The sequence below is a fragment of the Oreochromis niloticus genome, linkage group LG7 (assembly GCF_001858045.2).
Source record: "Oreochromis niloticus isolate F11D_XX linkage group LG7, O_niloticus_UMD_NMBU, whole genome shotgun sequence".
NCBI classification, from domain to species: Eukaryota; Metazoa; Chordata; class Actinopteri; order Cichliformes; family Cichlidae; genus Oreochromis; species Oreochromis niloticus.
In genome coordinates, this window is record NC_031972.2 from 9,822,441 (window position 1) to 9,842,951 (window position 20,511).

At 39.2% G+C, this 20,511-nt stretch overlaps 1 protein-coding gene across 7 annotated transcripts in view; it reads left to right on the plus strand.

The window, feature by feature from the left end:
• The window catches only part of zmiz2 (zinc finger, MIZ-type containing 2), a 32,863-nt gene extending 12,729 nt beyond the window's left edge, over positions 1 to 20,134 (plus strand). For 3 of the 7 annotated variants that reach the window (XM_019360744.2, XM_019360745.2, XM_019360746.1), the window contains 17 exons: positions 2,407 to 2,609; positions 3,549 to 3,717; positions 5,467 to 5,685; positions 6,272 to 6,484; positions 8,085 to 8,168; positions 9,477 to 9,654; positions 10,171 to 10,312; positions 10,654 to 10,732; positions 11,227 to 11,358; positions 11,493 to 11,598; positions 12,512 to 12,669; positions 12,758 to 12,825; positions 12,917 to 12,985; positions 16,078 to 16,319; positions 17,416 to 17,537; positions 18,932 to 19,141; positions 19,435 to 20,134. In XM_019360744.2, the coding sequence (XP_019216289.1) occupies positions 2,422 to 2,609; positions 3,549 to 3,717; positions 5,467 to 5,685; positions 6,272 to 6,484; positions 8,085 to 8,168; positions 9,477 to 9,654; positions 10,171 to 10,312; positions 10,654 to 10,732; positions 11,227 to 11,358; positions 11,493 to 11,598; positions 12,512 to 12,669; positions 12,758 to 12,825; positions 12,917 to 12,985; positions 16,078 to 16,319; positions 17,416 to 17,537; positions 18,932 to 19,141; positions 19,435 to 19,542 (2,487 nt within the window). In that variant the 5' untranslated portion in view covers positions 2,407 to 2,421 and the 3' untranslated portion in view covers positions 19,543 to 20,134. Of the gene's footprint in view, positions 1 to 1,290; positions 1,409 to 2,406; positions 2,610 to 3,548; positions 3,718 to 5,466; positions 5,686 to 6,271; positions 6,485 to 8,084; positions 8,169 to 9,476; positions 9,655 to 10,170; positions 10,313 to 10,653; positions 10,733 to 11,226; positions 11,359 to 11,492; positions 11,599 to 12,511; positions 12,670 to 12,757; positions 12,826 to 12,916; positions 12,986 to 16,077; positions 16,320 to 17,415; positions 17,538 to 18,648; positions 18,753 to 18,931; positions 19,142 to 19,426 lie in introns of those variants that run through there. The other 4 variants (XM_005449486.4, XM_019360741.1, XM_005449487.4 and 1 more) reach the window with 3 other exon arrangements.
• Positions 20,135 to 20,511: the final 377 nt, after the last annotated feature.

Below are 20,511 nucleotides of genomic sequence, written 5' to 3' on the forward strand. Positions count from 1 at the left end.
TTTTACCACTGAGTTACTTTATGCCTCAAAGGGAAACTGTCATCTCCAGTTTCATCAGTGCCGTCTCACTTGATGGTGAAGATGTTTTTTTGAAACACAGGTTCAGAGGAAGAGTGAAGTCAGTGCTGCATGACTTGAAGTGTCAAGCGATAGGAGTGTGTTAGCTATTCTGACCAGTATCAACCCTTCAATCTTCATTCTGTCTCCCCCTGTGCTCCATGGTCACATTTTGCTGTTTTTATGCAGAAAAATTCATAACACATATGAAATTATGATAATATTTATTATGAACTATTAATTTAACAAAGATTGTTAAACATTACATGTTAAACAATCATTCGTAAGCAGAGTCTGTTTTGTGCTGACTATAGCTGATGTTCCCCTGCAGACCTTTCCTCATGCATTCATGGAAAATCAGAGGAAGAGAAGTCCAATAGCAGAACCATGCTGGCAAATATAAATCTATGCAGATGGTTATGAGAATCTTTTGACTATAGACATGCTCAGTAAGTCTATGTGCTGCACCTCCAACCAGGAAGAAAACTTGGATGGATCTGTAAATAATAAAGGAAAAAAATAAAAAGAAGCAGATAACTGAATTCCCTCCAGTTTGAACTATTAAAGGGAATCCAGAGTGTTTTCTGTTCAGTCTTTTTGGATGCATCTGGATTTGCTTAAGCCAAAACAGTCTTAATTGAGTGCAGCCATACAGCCTGATGACTGCTGTTTCACTACAGAAAGAAGTGGAAGAAATGTGTAGCCAGCTCAACAACAAGCAGTAATGGTTAAAAAGGGGAAAATGGGGAAAAAGTAACAGAAACATATTGAATCTGATTATTAAGTGAACAAATGCCAGCTTAAATTTCTTTACCAAAATATGTAAGAGTAATTTAAAAATATTAAAAATAAAACATCCATAATGGTGTTGAAGGTTTCATTGTCAGTAAGCCTTTAAATATTGTGCTCTGAGACCAGTGCTATCCTTTCCAGAAAATGGTTTGCAAGGAGGAAGCAGAAACCTTAACTGTGAGATAAATAAACCATGTTATGGTTCATCATTAGCTCGCCAAAGTAAAAGGTGCAATGATTACATTCTACTCATGTCCTTGTGCTACAGCAGTAAATAAGCTGTAATAAGGTCTGTTTTCATCATCTATTTTCGTTAGGAAATAATAAAGTTATGTCTGATATTCTGACATTTAATGTTATTGATATCTAGATGAAAGCTCTCTCTGCCTCTGCTGAACCTCCACAACTATCCCAGTAACTCGTATTCATATCCTCCTGCAGCACTGGCGGCTCCTTCATAAATGAGCCAGTCTCCTGGCAACCAGGCACCAATCAGCACGCAGGATCTCTCTCTGTAGTAACCACTGTGTGGGGTGTGACCAATCACACACACAATCAGGTAACACATGACTTTGTATCCTGGGTATCCTGAGACATTGTTCTCCTAATTTCAGAAGTATATACAAAGCCTGGGTTTAATTCAGTGTAAAATCAAGGGCTGCTATTTTGACTGAGAATCTAAAAGTGAAATATTTTCTTTTACTAAAACGATAGATTTTGTAAGAGGTACTTGTGCATATTCAGTTTGTTAACTAAAATAGATGGCAGTCAGGCAATCCCCTGTTTGGAAGCTTATTGTTGTGGATGGGGTCAGCAGCGAAACGGATGTTGGCCCCCCCCAAAAAAGAGGAAAAATCTGGTGTAAGTGCACACTGTGTATGAGATTTTCAGCCCTGTTCAACAGGGGATTAAAATAATTTTATTACTCTCCTTAAAGCCACCAGAATCACTTGATGAAAACAGTAATTTTGCCTTGCAGAATATGAGAGCTGCTCGAGCACCAATGTTTCAGTGTGTTGCTGTGTGACTTTTAGCTTGGTATTTTTCATAATGATTGCTTTTTTTTTTGCTTTTTTTTTTTTTTAGTTAATACAGTGGTGACTTTCATGAATGTCCCATAATCTAATATTAGAAAAATAAAGATTAGAAAACAAAGTCATCAATGGGCAAGCTGCTCTTCTCTGAAAGACTTTTACTTTCAGGACACTGATATGGCTGAAGTTGAGCTGCTCTCAACAGTTACATCCACATTTCATTGTTAAATGTCCCATTCCTAACCTACAGTGCTGTTATAACTTTCAGAAATACTGTTTTGTCCCAAAGACCAAAACATGTTTGAGTCTACTTAGAAGTACACGAGTAAAAAATTACTTAATTATTTTAAAATAAATTGTCTCTGTTTACCTTTCAGTTTGAGTGTTAAGAGTTAACTTAGGAAGTCCCCAATTTGGTCTAATGAACGTTTCTTCCACCACCTTGTCTGACTTCATATCTTTTCATCACTTTATCGTACATATGACTGTTTGGAGTGAAATTATTCCTCCTCTTCCTATGTAGGTGTTTGGTGCACCCATGGGCCCTGGCGATAGCTCTGGCAGTCACATGATGCCCGGTGGTAGCCCTGGTATGGGTCCTGGGATGGGCTCCCAGTTCATAGGTCAGCAGTCATATGGAGATCCTGTCTCGAAAGGTTATGGCCAGCCAGTCATGTATGGACGTCCCAGCACTGCTTACAACCCAGCCTCCGCCTACAGTGGAAGGTATGCTATCCTATTGTTCTGATTATTGGCCAGTCTAGTTGGTGCTGTGAAACAACATTTTTTTTATGCTCAGAGAAAAGGCAAAGAGAAACTACTAGTTGTAGTAAATTATGATCACCAGTTAATCTGTTAATAGGCTTTTTCATGTCAAGTTAAAAGACATTGTAGATCCTTCAGCACTAATTATTAAAAAGATGTAAGTGAATGTATGTATGTATGCATACATTTTACCTTGAATAGGTCTTGTTTACAAAGTCATTAAAGATATATGCTGTACAGTCATTCCACCCTGAAAAATGAACATTCAAAGAAATCATGTGTATTTCAGTACTGACTATTTACACAGGCACAACTCCCCCAGCTTGCTGACTACATCCCATAGAGATGCTTTTATACCATCCGACTACCAATATCACCTGAAGCAACTGAACTCATCTTTAGCATTGCCAAAGTAACCTTAGAAACAGTTGAAGAAGTAGGCTGGAAGCCAACATCAGGGAACACTGGAATGATGTTAGTTGGTCTAACTGAGATACAGAAGGTCATCATGAGAGACAGGTCCTGCATTTAGTAAACTTTTACATAACCTTCTCAGTAAATTTTTCTTGCCCACAGTTGCTAAACAGCTGCAAACAGCTATGCAGCCCACCACATTTATTTCTTTCCATTTCTGTTTTGTTTTGGGCCCCTGCTATAGTTTTTTCTGCCTCTGGCTCTTCATATATGGGATGGAAGAGGGTGATCTCCCAAATCAGGATTGGTTAGGACTGAAATGCTTTTTTTAATTACATGCATGTAATGTAATAAGGGGGCAGGGGGTCTCAACACTATGGTTGCTCTCACACACGACTCTGACTCATGCTAGTGACAAAACCTCACACAGTTATGCGTAGTTTACTAATCACACTCATCTCCCAGTCTTCCTTTCTCTCCCCACAGTTACTCTGGAAACAGTGGAGGTGCCGGTCTAGGCGTTCGTCCACCCTCAGATTTCACTCAGGCTGCCGCTGCTGCTGTTGCTGCCGCTGCTGCCACAGCAACTGCCACTGCTACAGCGACTGTTGCAGCAATACAGGAAAAACAGAACCAGGAGCTGAGCTATGGCCAGGTAAAGGTCTCTGAGAAAGATATGTGCATCTCTTTGTGTTTAGGGGGCATGCAAGAAGAGAAAAGGGAGAAGCTGCTCATAGCTTTCATGGTTCAGGTGCAATCATTTCATGTAATTAGCTTATTTTATTGTCCATAAATGACAGTGAGGTAACACCTGAACTCTGCGTTGGATGTTACCAGACTTTTCTGGTAGTTGCAGCTCTAGTTTCAACTTGTTCATGATGATCCTGATTGGCAACTTTTTGAGGCAGATAATTTTAGCATCCAAAGTTGGACCTGTTACATGTCCCACTCTCTTCCTGTAATTTCCACTGAAGTTATCAATAAAGGCACAAAAGTGGGCGATACATCAAATATACTCGATGTATCACGAGTTTGTCCACATACGATGTTAAAATTGCTTTATCGTTACCATTGAGTATAAATTGCCATCACCATCTTTTAAGAAATCTGACCATTTATTGTTAATTTATTTTTTTCCCCCATCTCTTTTCTCGAGTAGAACATTTTCTTCTTCAGTTTTTTTTATTTCCTCATTTCTCCAGGGACTCAATAAGTTGCCAATATTTTGACTTTCAGTGAGGCCACTATATTGAGAGTTAATTGTTTACCAGAGAATCACAAGAAGAAGGTAAAATATCAGCAGGTAAAACATATATAAAAGCTTGATTATCAATCAAGTATTTGCAATAACTGGCAATAAGTCTTTAATATCACTGTGGAGGAATTTTGGCTCACTGTTCTTTGCAGAATTATTTTAATTTACCTACTATGGTGGGTTTTTGAAACATTCAGATGTGGACTTGTGTGTTTAAGATTATTCTGGTGCATGACTCAAGTGTGTTTGAGCTTCAGGATTTTCTGGTAGAGAGCAGAATTCATGATTACATCAGTTATGGCAAGTCGTGCAGATCCTGAAGCAGTAAAGCAGTCACAGAGAATCACACTACCACCATAATGTTTGACTGTTGGTATGATGTACTTTTTCTGACATACTGTCTCATGCTGGATGTAATGGGTTGTAACTCTTCAGAAAAGTTCTGCTTTTGTCTTTGCAGTCCAGAGAATATTTACCCCAAATTTCATGGAACAATAAAGATACTTTTTGGCAAATGTGAGATGAGCATTTCAGTTCTTTTTAGTCAGCAGTGATTTTTACCTTGAAACTCTGAGCAAAAATTGCAATCCGTTAATATTTTGTCATTGTTGAATCATCATACCTAACTGAGGCAAGTGAGGCCTGCAGTTTTTTAGATGTTGTTCTGGGTTCTTATGAGATCTGCGTGACTTGTTGATTACACTTGGAGTAATTTTGGTAGGCTGAGCAAAACTGAGCTTATTTTCCTTAAAAAATACACTCTAAATTTTAAAAAAATGCATTTTGTATTTACTTGGGTTATCTTTGTCTAATAGTAAACACTGTTTGATCTGAAAATGTACTGTATCTGAAAGTGTGACAAATATGGAAAAAAACCAAAACAAAACCTCAGGAAGGGGTCTTTTTATCCACAGCACTATACTGACATTGATTAGACTTAAGTTAAATGGGATTCCCATTTTAAGTTACAGGTTGTATTTATTTCTACTACCAAAACTGCGACTGGGCAAAAGTAACTTTCACAGCTCTGAGTTGCTTGATAAATGCAGACCCTGACTCACTATGACTGAACTCTGTGAGCTGTCAATGCTGTGGAAAAGATCCAGTTAACTTTCTAACATTTTTATTTTTTTCTCCTTTCCTTTTCAGTTGGGCGGAGCATCCTCTTACAGCACCCAATTCCTATCTCATGCGGGGCCCCGTGGCCCTCCAGGGATGAATCCTGGCGGGATGATCTCTTCAAGGTCTGGACTTCCACCTTCCACCGGAGGCTTGTATCCTTCTCACCCTGCGCACATTCAGAGAATTCCTCATCAAGGAGGCTATCCAGGTGGACAACAAGGACTCAAACGGCCTTTCCATTCCGAGGTCAGTGATCCCACCAAATGTTTGCTCAAACTTACAAAAAGCAAATATACTCCCTAGAACTATATTATAGTATATAGTCCTCCATCCATCTATTTTCTTCTGTATATGTTTATCAGGGACTTGGGGTGGGGTAGCTACCATACTCTAGCTGCCATATGGCAAGAGTCAGGGTACAAACCTGGATTAATCGCCAATCCATCACAGGGCTAACAAAGAGACAACCATTTGCACTCACATTACCACCTGTGGGCAATTTATAGTCACCAGTTAAAAACCTCATTTCACTTCCTATCCCCACTAATTGTCTTTGGACCGTGGGAGGAAGCCAAAGTACCCAGAGAGAACCCACAAAATCATGGGGAGAACATGCAAACTCCACACAGAAAGGCCCCGATCAGATGAGTCGAAGTCAGGACCTTCTGTGAGGCAACAGTGCTAACTACCTCTCATCTGTCCTATTTTGGTTTATTCAAAAAGCAGAAAGAATTAGATACTTACTTGATAACTCATGCAATATCATACTTTCCCATTTAAATTATGGATTAAACAACTCTAATTCCACTTTACCGTCTCTGTCTTTTTCCAGGGTTTTTCTGGACCACAGTATGGCTCTGGTGGGATGTCAGGGTACACTAACCAGCCTCTGCAATACCCCACTGGTTCACAGCAGAGATGCGCCACCTCACCCTCTTACCTCTCCAGCCGGATGCCTCACATGGGACACTACTCTGCTGGATCACACAATCCAGCACAGTTTTCCCCGGGAGCTGGACAGCCCAATCCTCCTCAGTATTATAAGGTGACCACAAAACAGAGCCAAGCAGCTTTGGGATGTTTGAGATTAACATAATTTTTAAGGATATTTGACTATCTATAATTTCCAAAATAAAACTTGTAATGTACAGAAAATAAAAGCAGATGCTGAAACTATTTCCTCTGGCACAACTATACCTATATATTGGTTATTGGCTGGTAGTTAGATGGGGCCGGTCCCTTCTAGGGCTAACTGAAAACCAGAACTGTCTGGTCTTCAGTTAGCCATTCTGGGTGTCTCTCATCAACTAGCAGGTGGTTCATTTGTTCTGCCAGACGCTCATGGAATGCAGTCAGCTTCTTCAACCAGTAGGCTGAATCATGTTGGGGCCTGGTGTTGTCCAGTGCTTCATACTGGAGACCCTTTCTTGGATGTCTGCCACTGTAATGGTTACTGGAACTTGCTCCGGGAGGTTGCTGTGGTCTGCTCTTAGATCCACTAGCTACTGAGCATTGCCGTTATGTTCTTCCATATGCTCTTCCAGTATTGCTCAGGCTCTAGCTTTGGTGGTGCTTTTCTCATATTGTTCCCCTGCCACTGAGAGTACACCTTGGATGGTTCTGTGGTTCAGCTGGTTTATTCTACTGCCTTCTCTTTCTCTGGTATACCTTTTCAAGCAGTTGCCTAAGGCTGTGAGTCTTTGCTTGGCATTTTCCAAGCGCTAAGGTATAGACAGCTTGCTGCAGTATCTTAGCTGTTCCTAGGACTCTGAACAGAGATCTCAGATGTTGTTCCTGGGGTCTTCTGGAGCCCCTCACTGAGGTTGGGAGTCACTGCACCTAGTGCTCCGATTACCACTGGGACCACTGTTACCTTCACCTTCCACATCTTCTCAAGCTCTTCTCTGAGACCTTGGTACTTCTCTTGCTTCTCGTGTTCCTTCTTCCTGATGTTACTGTCATGCGGTATCGCTACGTCTATCACTACTCCAACTTTTGCTGAGATTTGTCATATCAATGTGTTCATTTCTGGACGCTCATGACCCCTGAGAAGCTTAGGAGAGACAGCGTTATGTTGGATAATGTGTCTTTGAGTTTCGTGCTTCATGGCAAAACATTTAAATTCGCCATGTTGAAATGGTAAAAGTGGTGCCAAAATTTGTTATCTTCGATTCAAAATGGTAGACTTTCTGTTGAGTTTAGGGTATCACTCCTAGCGGATTTTTTGTGCATCTACAGATGCTACATGTCTGCCAAATTTCAAATTTAATGTATGTGAAACACAACCTGTGGGCTTATTTCTTTGCAATTTTTTTAGGGGTCACTACTGAGTCATTTTGCTCTGTCCATGTCCAAAACCAGTAAAATACAGACATTTTCACCAGTTTGCATGTGCAAAATTGAATTGGTTTTTGAGTATCTTTAGGCCTTTAAATATTCTATTCGTTTCACAGAGTAGATACATTAGGGCCTTCACAATTTTGTGCTTGGGCCCTATAATTACAATGTGAGTGAAGTGCCGACTCTCACCTTTCATCCAAGGGGTTTAACAAAAGTATTGCATTAATTGCAGATGTGTTTTCTCCACATCTTTGTGTCCACATACCTGGGTACTCAATGTCATGTTTGGTTTCTGTGGTCTTCAGTCAGAGCCTTTCAATGGTCAGGGCAGCATGGCAACTGGAGGACCAGGAGGATACAATGCCTTCACACAGGCTGCAGTGAACGGGGTAAGTCCTCCATGCACTCACCCCATGCTGTCAACACTGAAGACTTTAAGCTCAGTTTCTCTTAGCTTTGTTATACTAAAATTTTATGGCTTCCTATATTTTATGAAGATTTGAATATCTCAAAATTAAAAGTTTAAGTATTTTTTAATGTTTGAATTTAATTCATTCTGTTTTTGATTCATTATACGTTGAAGTCGTGATGTTTGGTTGCAGCACTGTGTAAGGATTGTAAAGCAGAAGCTTGTTTCTACTGCTAATGTTCATCATGGGGCATCATATAATTTGATAAGAATTTAGCAGTTTTAATTCCATTATCGATATCACTTTTAGATTCGATTCCTTGTCAGTTCGCATTAGGTTCTCACCAACTCTGATTTAAGAACAACATATGAAAGTCATTACAGTCATGTAATTATTTGCATACTGTCAAATTTTTGTGCGTGATGGAGGTGTTGCACCTGTTTGTTATGATCGGTGTTGGGGTCGTTACTCCAAAAATGTATTACACATATTACAAAAATACATTTTTAATGCAGTAGTTACTTAATTACACACTGAAGAAAGTAATTTGTGACACTACTCGTTACATTACTTTCATGGTTCTCTGTAAAATTATCTGAAAATCACTGTCTCATAATTAACATAATTTAACAATATGAATCTATAGGCTACAGTCCCACACACTAACACAAATCCCTATCCTAATGAGGACACACATGATTTTTCTCTCAGTATTTACACTAGCTAACAGTGTAAAGTAAAGATGAAAACCAGCACAAAGAGACTTCAAAGCAGTCACCGCAGTGATTCTACTGTAGAAACATGAACAGGTAGAAAGGTATTCAGGCTGCAGCCTGACTGCTCATCACTGCTTTTGTTGCCTGTTGAAATTCAGCGTCTGGCTGCTGAGGTTAGAATTCAGTCAGCTCTAATATTACTCAGGGTTCTTGGCTAGCTTAGCGTTAGCATGCTGTCTGTACAGGTACTTACAAAGAGCCGAAGTTCTGTTCTGTAGTGTAATGCAGTTATTTCTGTCCTGGATGCTTTTTGCACTTTTCTAATCCCCTTAAGTTAAAGAACATAAATTAAAGAACAACATGTGCTTAAATTACATAGGGCTGTGCATGTAGAGAGTTGAAAAACCAATTTAATCCATTTAGTAGTAAGGTTGTAACGTGACAAAATGTGGAACAAGTCAAGTGCTGAAAATACTTTCCAAATGCATCCACGCACTATATATACAAAAATATAGTTTTTATTTTTTAGTTAGGTTTGATGCTCTAAATATTCCTCATCCTCGTCTCTCAGCCAGTTCGGGGTGGAGTGCTTCCTGGGTATCCCACCTCGCCAATGGGAGGGAATCCTACCCCTCCAATGACACCGGGGACCTCCATACCTCCCTACCTTTCTCCAGGCCAGGAAACCAAACCCCCCTACCTTACAACAGAAACCAAAGCCAACATCAACACCCAGCAGCCCCTTACAGGTGAGACTCAGCTGCCACAGAGAAAGTACACTGCTAAAGATGATATATAGATGAAGCTTGACTGCAAATAACAAATTACTTGAATTTAGGCTCTGTAGCATTTCCTTAATCTTACTGACGAATGGCACTGAAAACTTGCCTCTACCTCAGCTCTCACGGTGTTGATAACAGAGAAGAAGAATAATTAACAATTGAGAAAACAAACAGACATCAAAATGTTTAATTAAAAATTGATTGAGTCATAAACATTGTATCCACGAAAGAACAACTGATCACAAAAAAATGTAAATGAGAACACATACAGGTCAGAGGTTTTTATTATTCATCTAAAAAGGTACAGTTACTTTTGTTTTATTTCAGACTCCTGTCAGGATAAAATTAAGCATAAACAAAAGTGTCTTTTTTACTTGAAAAATTCTTCAAATGGATCACAACCTCTTGCCTCAGTTGTCTGTCAAGGCACCACATAGACCTTAAATTCACTGATGCATCAGAAACTGCAACTTTCCATTCAAGGTAACCCCAGTGACGACCTGCGTCTGACTTTCCCTGTACGAGATGGTGTAGTGTTGGAGCCTTTCAGACTGGAGCACAACTTGGCTGTCAGCAACCATGCCTTCCACCTGCGAGACTCTGTCTACAAAACACTAATGATGAGGTATAAAGAACAACACTGCAGTCACATGACGAGAGCAGAACAAAGTGAGAAACAGTGTTTGGAACAGTTTGAAGCCTGAGCTTTGGCTTACATAGATTACTTGTACATACACTGACCACATTTAATATCATCATCCACCATTGTACCAGGATATGACAGAAAAAAAGAAAAAATGTTATTTTTTCTTTTTGAAAATATTTGAGGGACACTGTGCTGTGATATGAAAATAAATTGCTCTCTTCCTGAGCAATTTAAAACAGCAGAAAGAAAACAAATGAAGAATGTCTGATAACCCCACCCAGTCTTTTCCCCTGACAGCTGTTTTGTGTCTCCCTCCACAGGCCAGATTTAGAGCTGCAGTTTAAGTGTTACCACCACGAAGACAGACAAATGAACACTAACTGGCCTGCCTCTGTGCAAGTAAGCATCCATATCTGTTATATATTTGTGGACGTCAATATACACACAGGTATGTTTGTTTGGCTTTTTGTATGGACATTTATTATCAGTGCATTCATATGTCTGTTATTCCTAGGTTTAACCATTAGACTAAGCACTAAACTCTGACCCTGAACCTAATTGTTACTTTAAACCTAAAGCCAAGTCTGAACCCTTAAAGAGGCATTTGAATGGCTATGAAAGGGGAAAAAAGTTTGGATTAAAAAATGTCATCACACTGATGGTCTAAAACTCAGTGGTCTATACTAGAGATAGCTGAGAAAGCTGGATATGTTTTGTATTTATTGGTTTTGGTTTCCTGTGACTAATTATAAACAGTTCTTGAGATAACATTTTGAAGAGGTAACTGTCCCCACATTTCAACTTTACTTACCACCTTTAGAAGAGATCTTAAACACAATTTGCCAGGATTTTGTTGACGTTTTCTCTTCTTCTCTCTTCTTCATTTTCATCAGGTCAGTGTTAATGCAACTCCTCTGTCCATTGAAAGAGGTGACAACAAAACCTCCCACAAGCCCTTGTATCTAAAGCAAGTGTGTCAGCCAGGGCGCAACACTGTACAGATCACAGTGACAGCATGCTGCTGTGTAAGTCACTCGATGTGACTGTTTCCTGACTCAGTCACGGAAATGTAGAAAATTTATTACAGTACATTACATTGAACTAATGAATTAACCTCATTTTGAACTCCGGTTTGCCCCCTATGTCTCTTTGTCCCCAGTCCCACCTGTTTGTGCTACAGTTGGTGCACCGGCCATCTGTCAGGTCTGTTCTGCAGGGTCTGATGAAGAAGAGACTGCTGCCGGCCGAGCACTGCATTACAAAGAGTGAGTTATCAACCTCATCAGCTACAGCAGGGCCCACTGGTTTCCACTTAACATTTTGCCACGCTGTGCAGCTATTCAGTGATCTAGAAAGCCCTGTACAACTTGGTATAGTGTGTATGCAGCACGGGCTAAATATAAAAGATGACCATAGCCTCTGTGAGGTCGCATATTGATTAGCAAAGTTCTGTTACTAAGCCTCGAGTTGAACAGTTTTACCATAGCCATCTTGGTTTTTTAAAAGTATGCGGGATAGGCAAGGAAACAGATTTGAAAAATGGAGAGACAATAAAGATTTAAACTCTAGATATATGATAATGATAATCATTGAACACTATAGAGGATGATAGTTTATGAACTGAATTCCTTATTGTATTCAGTATTGGTGAAAAGTAGCAATTGGCAAATGGACTGGTACTTGTATAGCACTACTGAGCACTCAAAGCACTTTGTACAACATGTCTCATTCAACCATTCATACAAGCACTTTTTTCTATGTAAGTGCTTTCTATCTAACATTCATACTCTGATGGATGCATCAAATAGCAGCTTTGGGATTAGCAGCCTCCTCAAGGATATTTGGCATGCAAACTAGCATAGTCAGGGATCGAACCACAAAGCATTCGATTAGTAAATGACCCATTCTATCTTCTAAGCTACAGAGAATACAGAATGAAGGAGCTGACTTTGTAGACTTCCTGTTGTGGAAAATAAAAATTGACCATTGAAAGCAAACTGATTTGGGGATTTATTGAAAGAAACTTTGCAAGGGGATCAACACGGCACAAACAGTCTTCACATCAACATTGATACAGAAAAATCTTTGTCTATTTTGGCTGTAGAGTTTTCTCCTCAAAGCAGTTCTAGGAGCACTCGGGTAGTCATCTTTTTCATTTTTATGGTCATTTTGTTTCAGTAAAAAGAAATTTCAGCAGTGGCACCATTCCTGGAACCCCTGGTCTAAATGGGGAGGATGGAGTGGAGCAGACAGCTATTAAAGTTTCTCTCAAATGCCCCATCACATTCAAACGAATCCAGCTGCCAGCCAGAGGCCATGACTGCAGGCACATACAGGTAACGTCATGTGTGCACTTATTACTTATACCTCCAGATAAATTCAGTGGAGTTCTTTCAACATGGAAATCTTTGATCTTTTTTATAGTGTTTCGATCTGGAGTCCTATTTGCAGCTAAACTGTGAAAGAGGGACCTGGCGATGCCCCGTTTGCAAGTAAGTTAATTAACAATGACTTATTGCCCTTTTTTCATAATCAGTAATTGGCATAAAGTTTTCACTAGCTGTTTCCCCCTCTTGTTCACAGTAAAACAGCTTTGCTAGAAGGACTGGAGGTTGACCAGTATATGCTTGGGATTCTTGTCTATATCCAAAAGTAAGTGTTATTACTGTAAATAGTTACATAACAGTTATAGAATCTCAAAATAAGTGAAATTTCTTAAATTGTAATAAATGTAAGAGTATACAGACAATGGTAGATGCAGCTGGCTGAGAACACAGAAAGGGAGGGGAAATTCAGGAAATTCATGACCCAGTGGGTCATGATATTCACCCCCAAGCAGTCATGACAGATGCTTGCTACTCCCCAAGCCTGGTTCTGCCAGAGGTTTCTTCCTGTTAAAAGGGAGTATTTCCTTCCCACTGTCCCAAGTGCTTGCTCCAAGGTGATAATTTGATTGTTGGTGCTTTGTGTGTATGTCTCTACAGTCTTTACAATATAAAGCACCTGAGGCGACTTCTGTTGATACATACAAGTAAAATGAAATTGAATTTAATTGATATACTCACTTCTGTACTGCTGTCATTTTTAACAAAAACAAAGTTTTCAGTAATTCTTTATTTGCCATAATCCTGAAAAATGATAAACCGCCATCTTATCTAAAGAGCTTGGTATCAGATTTTCAATTCACCACATTTTTGTGGTTAAAAAGAAAAATTTTCACAATAATGCAATATGTACACAGGACTGTACAAAAATGTTGAGTCCCCTTTAATTTCTTTATATTTTGCTTTCAGTTATTTTTGAGCAATAATTCTCTAGTCTTTCAGGTCTTTAAAAGTTTTGCTTTTTCACTTACTTTTTGCCGAGTCTGTACCTGACCATTTTCAGAGGACTATTTTTTGTTTGTTGAACAACTTAACTCTGACCTTTTGAATCATTCAAGCATAAAAAAGGCACTCAACTCAAGAAATGAACTAGTCTTGTCTCTACACATAACAGAAAACTAATCCAAGAACTAGTTTTAAATAGCATCTTTAGGCACTTTAATAGCAGACCATTGCCATCGCACTTAATTAGTTCCCATTTTAGTTGAATTTATGAGAAATGCCAAAGATAACATAGTTTAACAGACATGAAAAATTTTTGTTTCACTGACAATAGGCTTCCAAAAGTGCTATTAGCAGAAATAGCTATTATTGGCATTTCTTAACATGCTGTGGTGTGTTCTTAAAAAAACATGAGGAAACAGAACAAGCGGAGGACAACAAGTGATGGGTCTACAAAAAAACCCAAAAACCCCCCCCCAAAAAAAACAGGAGCATTAGTTTCCATTCATCACCCCAGTGTTGTTAATTGGGAATCATCAGATTGTTTGGGTTCTCTCTTTAATATTGAAAGCTCATCATAATATAAAGTCCCTTCAAATGACTGTTGTTGGGAACTGGTGCTATATACAGTGGCTTGCAAAAGTATTCGGCCCCCTTGAACTTTTCCACATTTTGTCACATTACAGCCACAAACATGAATCAATTTTATTGGAATTGCACGTGAAAGAACAATACAAAGTGGTGTACACGTGAGAAGTGGAACGAAAATCATACATGATTCCAAACATTTTTTACAAATAAATAACTGAAAAGTTGGGTGTGCGTAATTATTCAGCCCCCTGAGTCAATACTTTGTAGAACCACCTTTTGCTGCAATTACAGCTGCCAGTCTTTTAGGGTATGTCTCTACCAGCTTTGGATATCTAGAGACTGAAATTCTTGCCCATTCTTCTTTGCAAAACAGCTCCAGCTCAGTCAGATTAGATGGACAGCGTTTGAACAGCAGTTTTCAGATCTTACCACAGATTCTCGATTGGATTTAGATCTGGACTTTGACTGGGCCATTCTAACACATGGATATGTTTTGTTTTAAACCATTCCATTGTTGCCCTGGCTTTATGTTTAGGGTCGCTGTCCTGCTGGAAGGTGAACCTCCGCCCCAGTCTCAAGTCTTTTGCAGACTCCAAGAGGTTTTCTTCCAAGATTGCCCTGTATTTGGCTCCATCCATCGTCCCATCAACTCTGACCAGCTTCCCTGTCCCTGCTGAAGAGAAGCACCCCCAGAGCATGATGCTGCCACCACCATATTTGACAGTGGGGATGGTGTGTTCAGAGTGATGTGCAGTGTTAGTTTTCCGCCACACATAGCGTTTTGCATTTTGGCCAAAAAGTTCCATTTTGGTCTCATCTGACCAGAGCACCTTCTTACACATGTTTGCTGTGTCCCCCACATGGCTTGTGGCAAACTGCAAACGGGACTTCTTATGGTTTTCTTTTAACAATGGCTTTCTTCTTGCCACTCTTCCATAAAGGCCAACTTTGTGCAGTGCACGACTAATAGTTGTCCTATGGATAGATTCCCCCACCTGAGCTGTAGATCTCTGCAGCTCATCCAGAGTCACCATGGGCCTCTTGGATGCATTTCTGATCAGCGCTCTCCTTGTTCGGCCTGTGAGTTTAGGTGGACGGCCTTGTCTTGGTAGTTTTACAGTTGTGCCATACTCCTTCCATTTCTGAATGATGGCTTGAACAGTGCTCCGTGGGATGTTCAAGGCTTGGGAAATCTTTTTGTAGCCTAAGCCTGCTTTAAATTTCTCAATAACTTTATCCCTGACCTGTCTGGTGTGTTCTTTGGACTTCATGGTGTTGTTGCTCCCAATATTCTCTTAGACAACCTCTGAGGCCGTCACAGGGCAGTTGTGGAGCTGTTTTGCAAAGAAGAATGGGCAAGGATTTCAGTCTCTAGATGTGCAAAGCTGGTATAGACATACCCTAAAAGACTGGCAGCTGTAATTGCAGCAAAAGGTGGTTCTACAAAGTATTGACTCAGGGGGCTGAATAATTACGCACACCCAACTTTTCAGTTATTTATTTGTAAAAAATGTTTGGAATCATGTATGATTTTCGTTCCACTTCTCACGTGTACACCACTTTGTATTGTTCTTTCACATGGAATTCCAATAAAATTGATTCATGTTTGTGGCTGTAATGCGACTAAATGTGGAAAAGTTCAAGAGGGCCGAATACTTTTGCAAGCCACTGTAAGTAAAACTGCAATTAATGAATTATGGAGACATGATATTAGAATTGAACAGAATTTGATAAAAGCCTCACGATTTATTCATTTATTTATTTATTTTTTATTTATTTTTTTTTCCCCCTCAATTTTCATGTCTCACCCCTGCCTCCCTTCCTCAGTTCAGACTATGAGGAGATCACTATAGACCCAGTATGTGGTTGGAGGCCGGTGCCTGTTAAACCTGACCTTCACATAAAAGAGGAGCCTGATGGACCAGTCCTCAAACGCTGTCGCACAGTCAGTCCAAGTCACATGGTCTTACCAAATGTGATGGAAATGATTGCTGCTCTGGGCCCAGCATCATCCCCTTACCAAAGTCTGAATGCAGGAGGCAGAAACACCCCAGAGTACAGTCGGCCAGGTATGAAAGAGGTTTTTTTTTTGTTGTTGTTAGAATTTGAAGAGAGGAAGTTATAACTAACATAAATAAAATATAGTGATGTTTGTTACGTTTTTTTTTTTTTTTTTTAAGTCTGATTCAATTTTATTCACATTCACTAACCCCCTAATCCTAACCCCCCTAACCTCCTTTGCTCATTAAAAATTCTGAAATGTAAAAAAAATAATGACTATACATTAATATACAAATTTTAAATGTAAAAAATGTCTTACACCTAGGTTGGAGATTGGTCTATAAGATGGATAGATGTAATTTTGGTTTAGTTACCGTCCCTATTTTTTTGTATCCTGTGGTCATATTTGTATGTTAGCATCTGTTGTCTTTTCTGTATTTCTTGTTTTACTTTGTTCCATAGTCTTTTTTTACTGATGCAAAAACACAAAATTACTTGATGTGAAACGCTTTCCCAAATTCAGAGAGATTCACTTTACCACACCGGTCCATTAGCATACCAATAATCCCTTACCCTGTGGTGTAAGGGATTATTATAGGGATTACACTGCTAAAGAGCTGTATACCAAAAAAGCTGTCTTAAATAGCCATTTCATGTCAAGATTTTTTTTGGTTAAGATTTTAAATAGGTCTTAAGAAAAACTTCATTTTGATTTATAAAATGGTTCAAGAGCCATGACCTGATGTGGAACCACCGATTCTAATCAGATGGATTTAAAAACCTGACAAATGTATTTCTGTGCAACTTTGTTTGACAATTTTTTTTCATTAATTGATACCATTTTAAAGAGGACTGTTTGCTTGGTCAGAAATGTCCAGAAAATTACGTTTCCATGGTTTCCATGCTATCCCCACTTGTAACTCATGATATATATTGTGCACTGCATCATTGCACAAACTTTATATAAGCATAGAAGATAGATGTGAGGTAATCAAAGTAATATTACAAGCACTACAATAAACATATGCTCTTTGACTCTTCAGCAGGAAGTTTTCTCTCTCCACTGTTGCCTTGAGTACTATTATGCAACAGGGAAAAAAAGTCTCTACTGGTCTGTTTTTATTTGGTCAATGGAAATAATGTTTGCTATTATTTTTGTTGTAGGGAATCAGGGATTCTCCAACCAGCCAGGATTTACAGATTTCCCCAACACTCCTGGGACCCCAATACTAGGAGAGTATGCACCTTCTGGACCACCGCCTCCACTCCCTTATCAGTCTGAGCAGGTTGGATATCTTTAATACCCACTTATTATATAAGAAAATAAACGGGCAGGAAAAAACAGGGACCCTATGGCCACAGCAATGAGGATTAGGCTCAGTTTCCTCAGGTCTTTTCCTTTGATGGCTAAGTAGACTTCAGTGATAAACCAGAATAAATGCACCACAGTCAAAGGCCTTCTTATATACTGTATGTATGTACTGTTGTTTATGTAACCCTAATTGATGCAGTCCATTACTCGAAGAAACACACATAGTAGTTTATCTTAGGGGTAGCTACTAGAAGCTACTGGAAGTCTGACTTAAGATATAAAAATACAGTTAAAAGTCCACACTTGATACCCTCCTTTAGATTTTCTAAAGCCGTTCTGTGGGGCAGATTTGAGTCTTTGTCGGGCCAGTTCTGACCCTGGGCCTTATGTTTGACACTCCTGATTTAGATTATGAAAGGAGTAAACAGCTAACCTAACCAATGAGTGCTATAATAGGATGTCACTGAGTGGATATTGTGCACTGTTTTTTCTCACCCACACAGTCTGGCAGTGAGCACAGAAGCCCCACCCACTTGTTTTATAAGCTTCTGTTAACAAAGGGCAGCCCGTCGGAAATAATGTGGGCTTAAAGGGAGCATGTCCTTAATGGGCTAAAATGGCTTTTGTTCACATAGAGAATGAACTGAGGTCTGCACCAAGCCCCAATATAAGATAAATGAGGATTATTATGAACTGTTAAATAGGCAGAACTGTTATGGTAAATTTCAGTATATAAAGCTAGAAATGCACAAGGTAAGTCTTTTATGGTCTCTTAGAGCTCCTGGGTAACTCACTGCTCTCTCACTGCTTCATTAAAAGTGAGAAAAAGAGTGTTTTGTAAAATTTTAATGTTCTTTATTTTTGGAGAGCAGTCTTCCGATTTTACACTTCAAAATAATGCACACCTTTCATGGTCATGAAAGTGCTTGGCAAAATAGACAAAATGTAAAGTTTACCCTCAATATTTTAAAAGATATTATCTAGCTATAAGAGTATTTGCCTTTTTGATTGGTTAGTTGATTGATTGTTATTTATTTGTTTTGGTTTGACTCATGAATAATGATCTTTTTATTCCTGGCATCTAGCTTGAAATCATGCTTCTCTGCGCTTGGCTGTCGTCAACAACATGTTTGCTCACACTTGTAGTCACCGGCCACTAAAACAAATCCTGTCACTTGCAGCTGCTTTGTTTTTTCAAAGCAGCTGCCCTCCTTTTGCTGCCAGAAACTTCTTACCTTCAACCTCTGAAGTAAAGGCCTCAGTAAATTGTTCTTGCACACTATTATTTGTGGTGAATAATGTTGTCCATGTGATACTGTAAAATAAGCATTCCCTTCTTGTTTCCTTTTTTTTTCTTTTTCCTGTCAGACGGGTCATTCTGGACAAGTTGACCACTCTCATAACATCCTCCAGCAGCATGGCTCAGGTGTGCACAGTAACCCGAGTCTGTGTGACACTGGCAGCCCTCTGCCACAGCGGAGCACCAATACCCAGAATTCCCTCGGACAGAGCGAAGGCACCTTTGGTCTGAGCGGCCCGGGACTGCCTGTAGGAGAGGGGACAGATCATGCGCTAGATGTGAGTAGAGGCCTGTTGATGTCGTACTAAATTTTCAGTTAAAAAAAAAATAGTAAAGAAATCAGAAAAAAACGTATAAACATACTGTAGCAAAACGTTTCCCATAAAGGAACAGAAATATGAACACGATCCACAGAAAGCGTGGGGAAAACAAGAAGTTTGGTTGTTGTTTGTGTATATAAAGATTTGAATACAGTTTTAATAAGATTTCTATATCTCAAACTTTCAGTGTTTATTTAATTTTTAAAACATTTTAAGTGTCTGTTTTTTTTCCTTAATTATCTGTCATCAAGCTTCTTCCTGAGCTGACCAACCCAGATGAGCTGCTGTCCTATCTGGGCCCTCCGGACCTTCCCAACAACAGCAGTGATGATCTGCTTTCTCTGTTCGAGAACAACTGAGTCAAACTTCCAGTCCAGCCTCTTTCTCTTTATTTGCTGTAGCTCGGCTCAGTTTTCTTCAACTTCTTTGTGTATGTTATGGTGTTTTTTGTGTATCAGTTGCTCTGAAGTGTCCTGCTGCTGAGTACAGTGTTATGGTGTACGTAGGAACACTCTCCAAATGTGAACACTATTATGAGTATCAAGAATGCAACAGTACACAGGCATTGACTCTACAGACCAGCATTTGAAACTATAGCACAAATCACTGGCTGGAGTATTTTGTATTTAATGATTAAATTGTTTTTTGTTTGTTTTTTTTATTGGTGGAAGATACCTGTACATTCATAAAGGACTTCCCAAAATTTGACTGGGGATTTTCATACATTAACAAACACTTCTGCACATTGTGAGTGCTGCAAATTGTCTGCAGATCACTGTATTGTCTGAGGTTTTAATGCAACTTGTCCACATGTTAAGTATGATAATGGAAACAAAAAGTATCATGCAAGAATATTTTGGTATTCTTGCCTTGAAATTACGTTTTTCTGTAAGGTTATTATTGGCTTATTTTTAATGCCAACTCAGCTTAAAGAACACATATTTATTTATATATACAGTTAATTTGAATTTCCTTCCAGTACATAGCACCTTTTTTTAAAGCGCCCCTATTATGCTTTTGGAATTTTTCTCATTTTGTAGCTTTTTTTGTGTGTGTAAGTTTACACAGTTCTAAAAGTAAAGGTTTATGCTAAACAGGGTCACTCCCCCATAGAATACACTGCTCCTAAACGGTATCATAATTATCTATGGACTTGTTTGGCTCTAGCTAATAATATCCGACTATTTACCAACAGCCAGCAACAGACTCCAACACAAACTTCATGACTCAAATACTGATATGGCTTCAGATAGCATCTTGCCAGTGGTGGAGTGGGTTCATTATTGCATTTCATTTTTGAGGGGAAGGTCAAATCCTACCATGAGCTC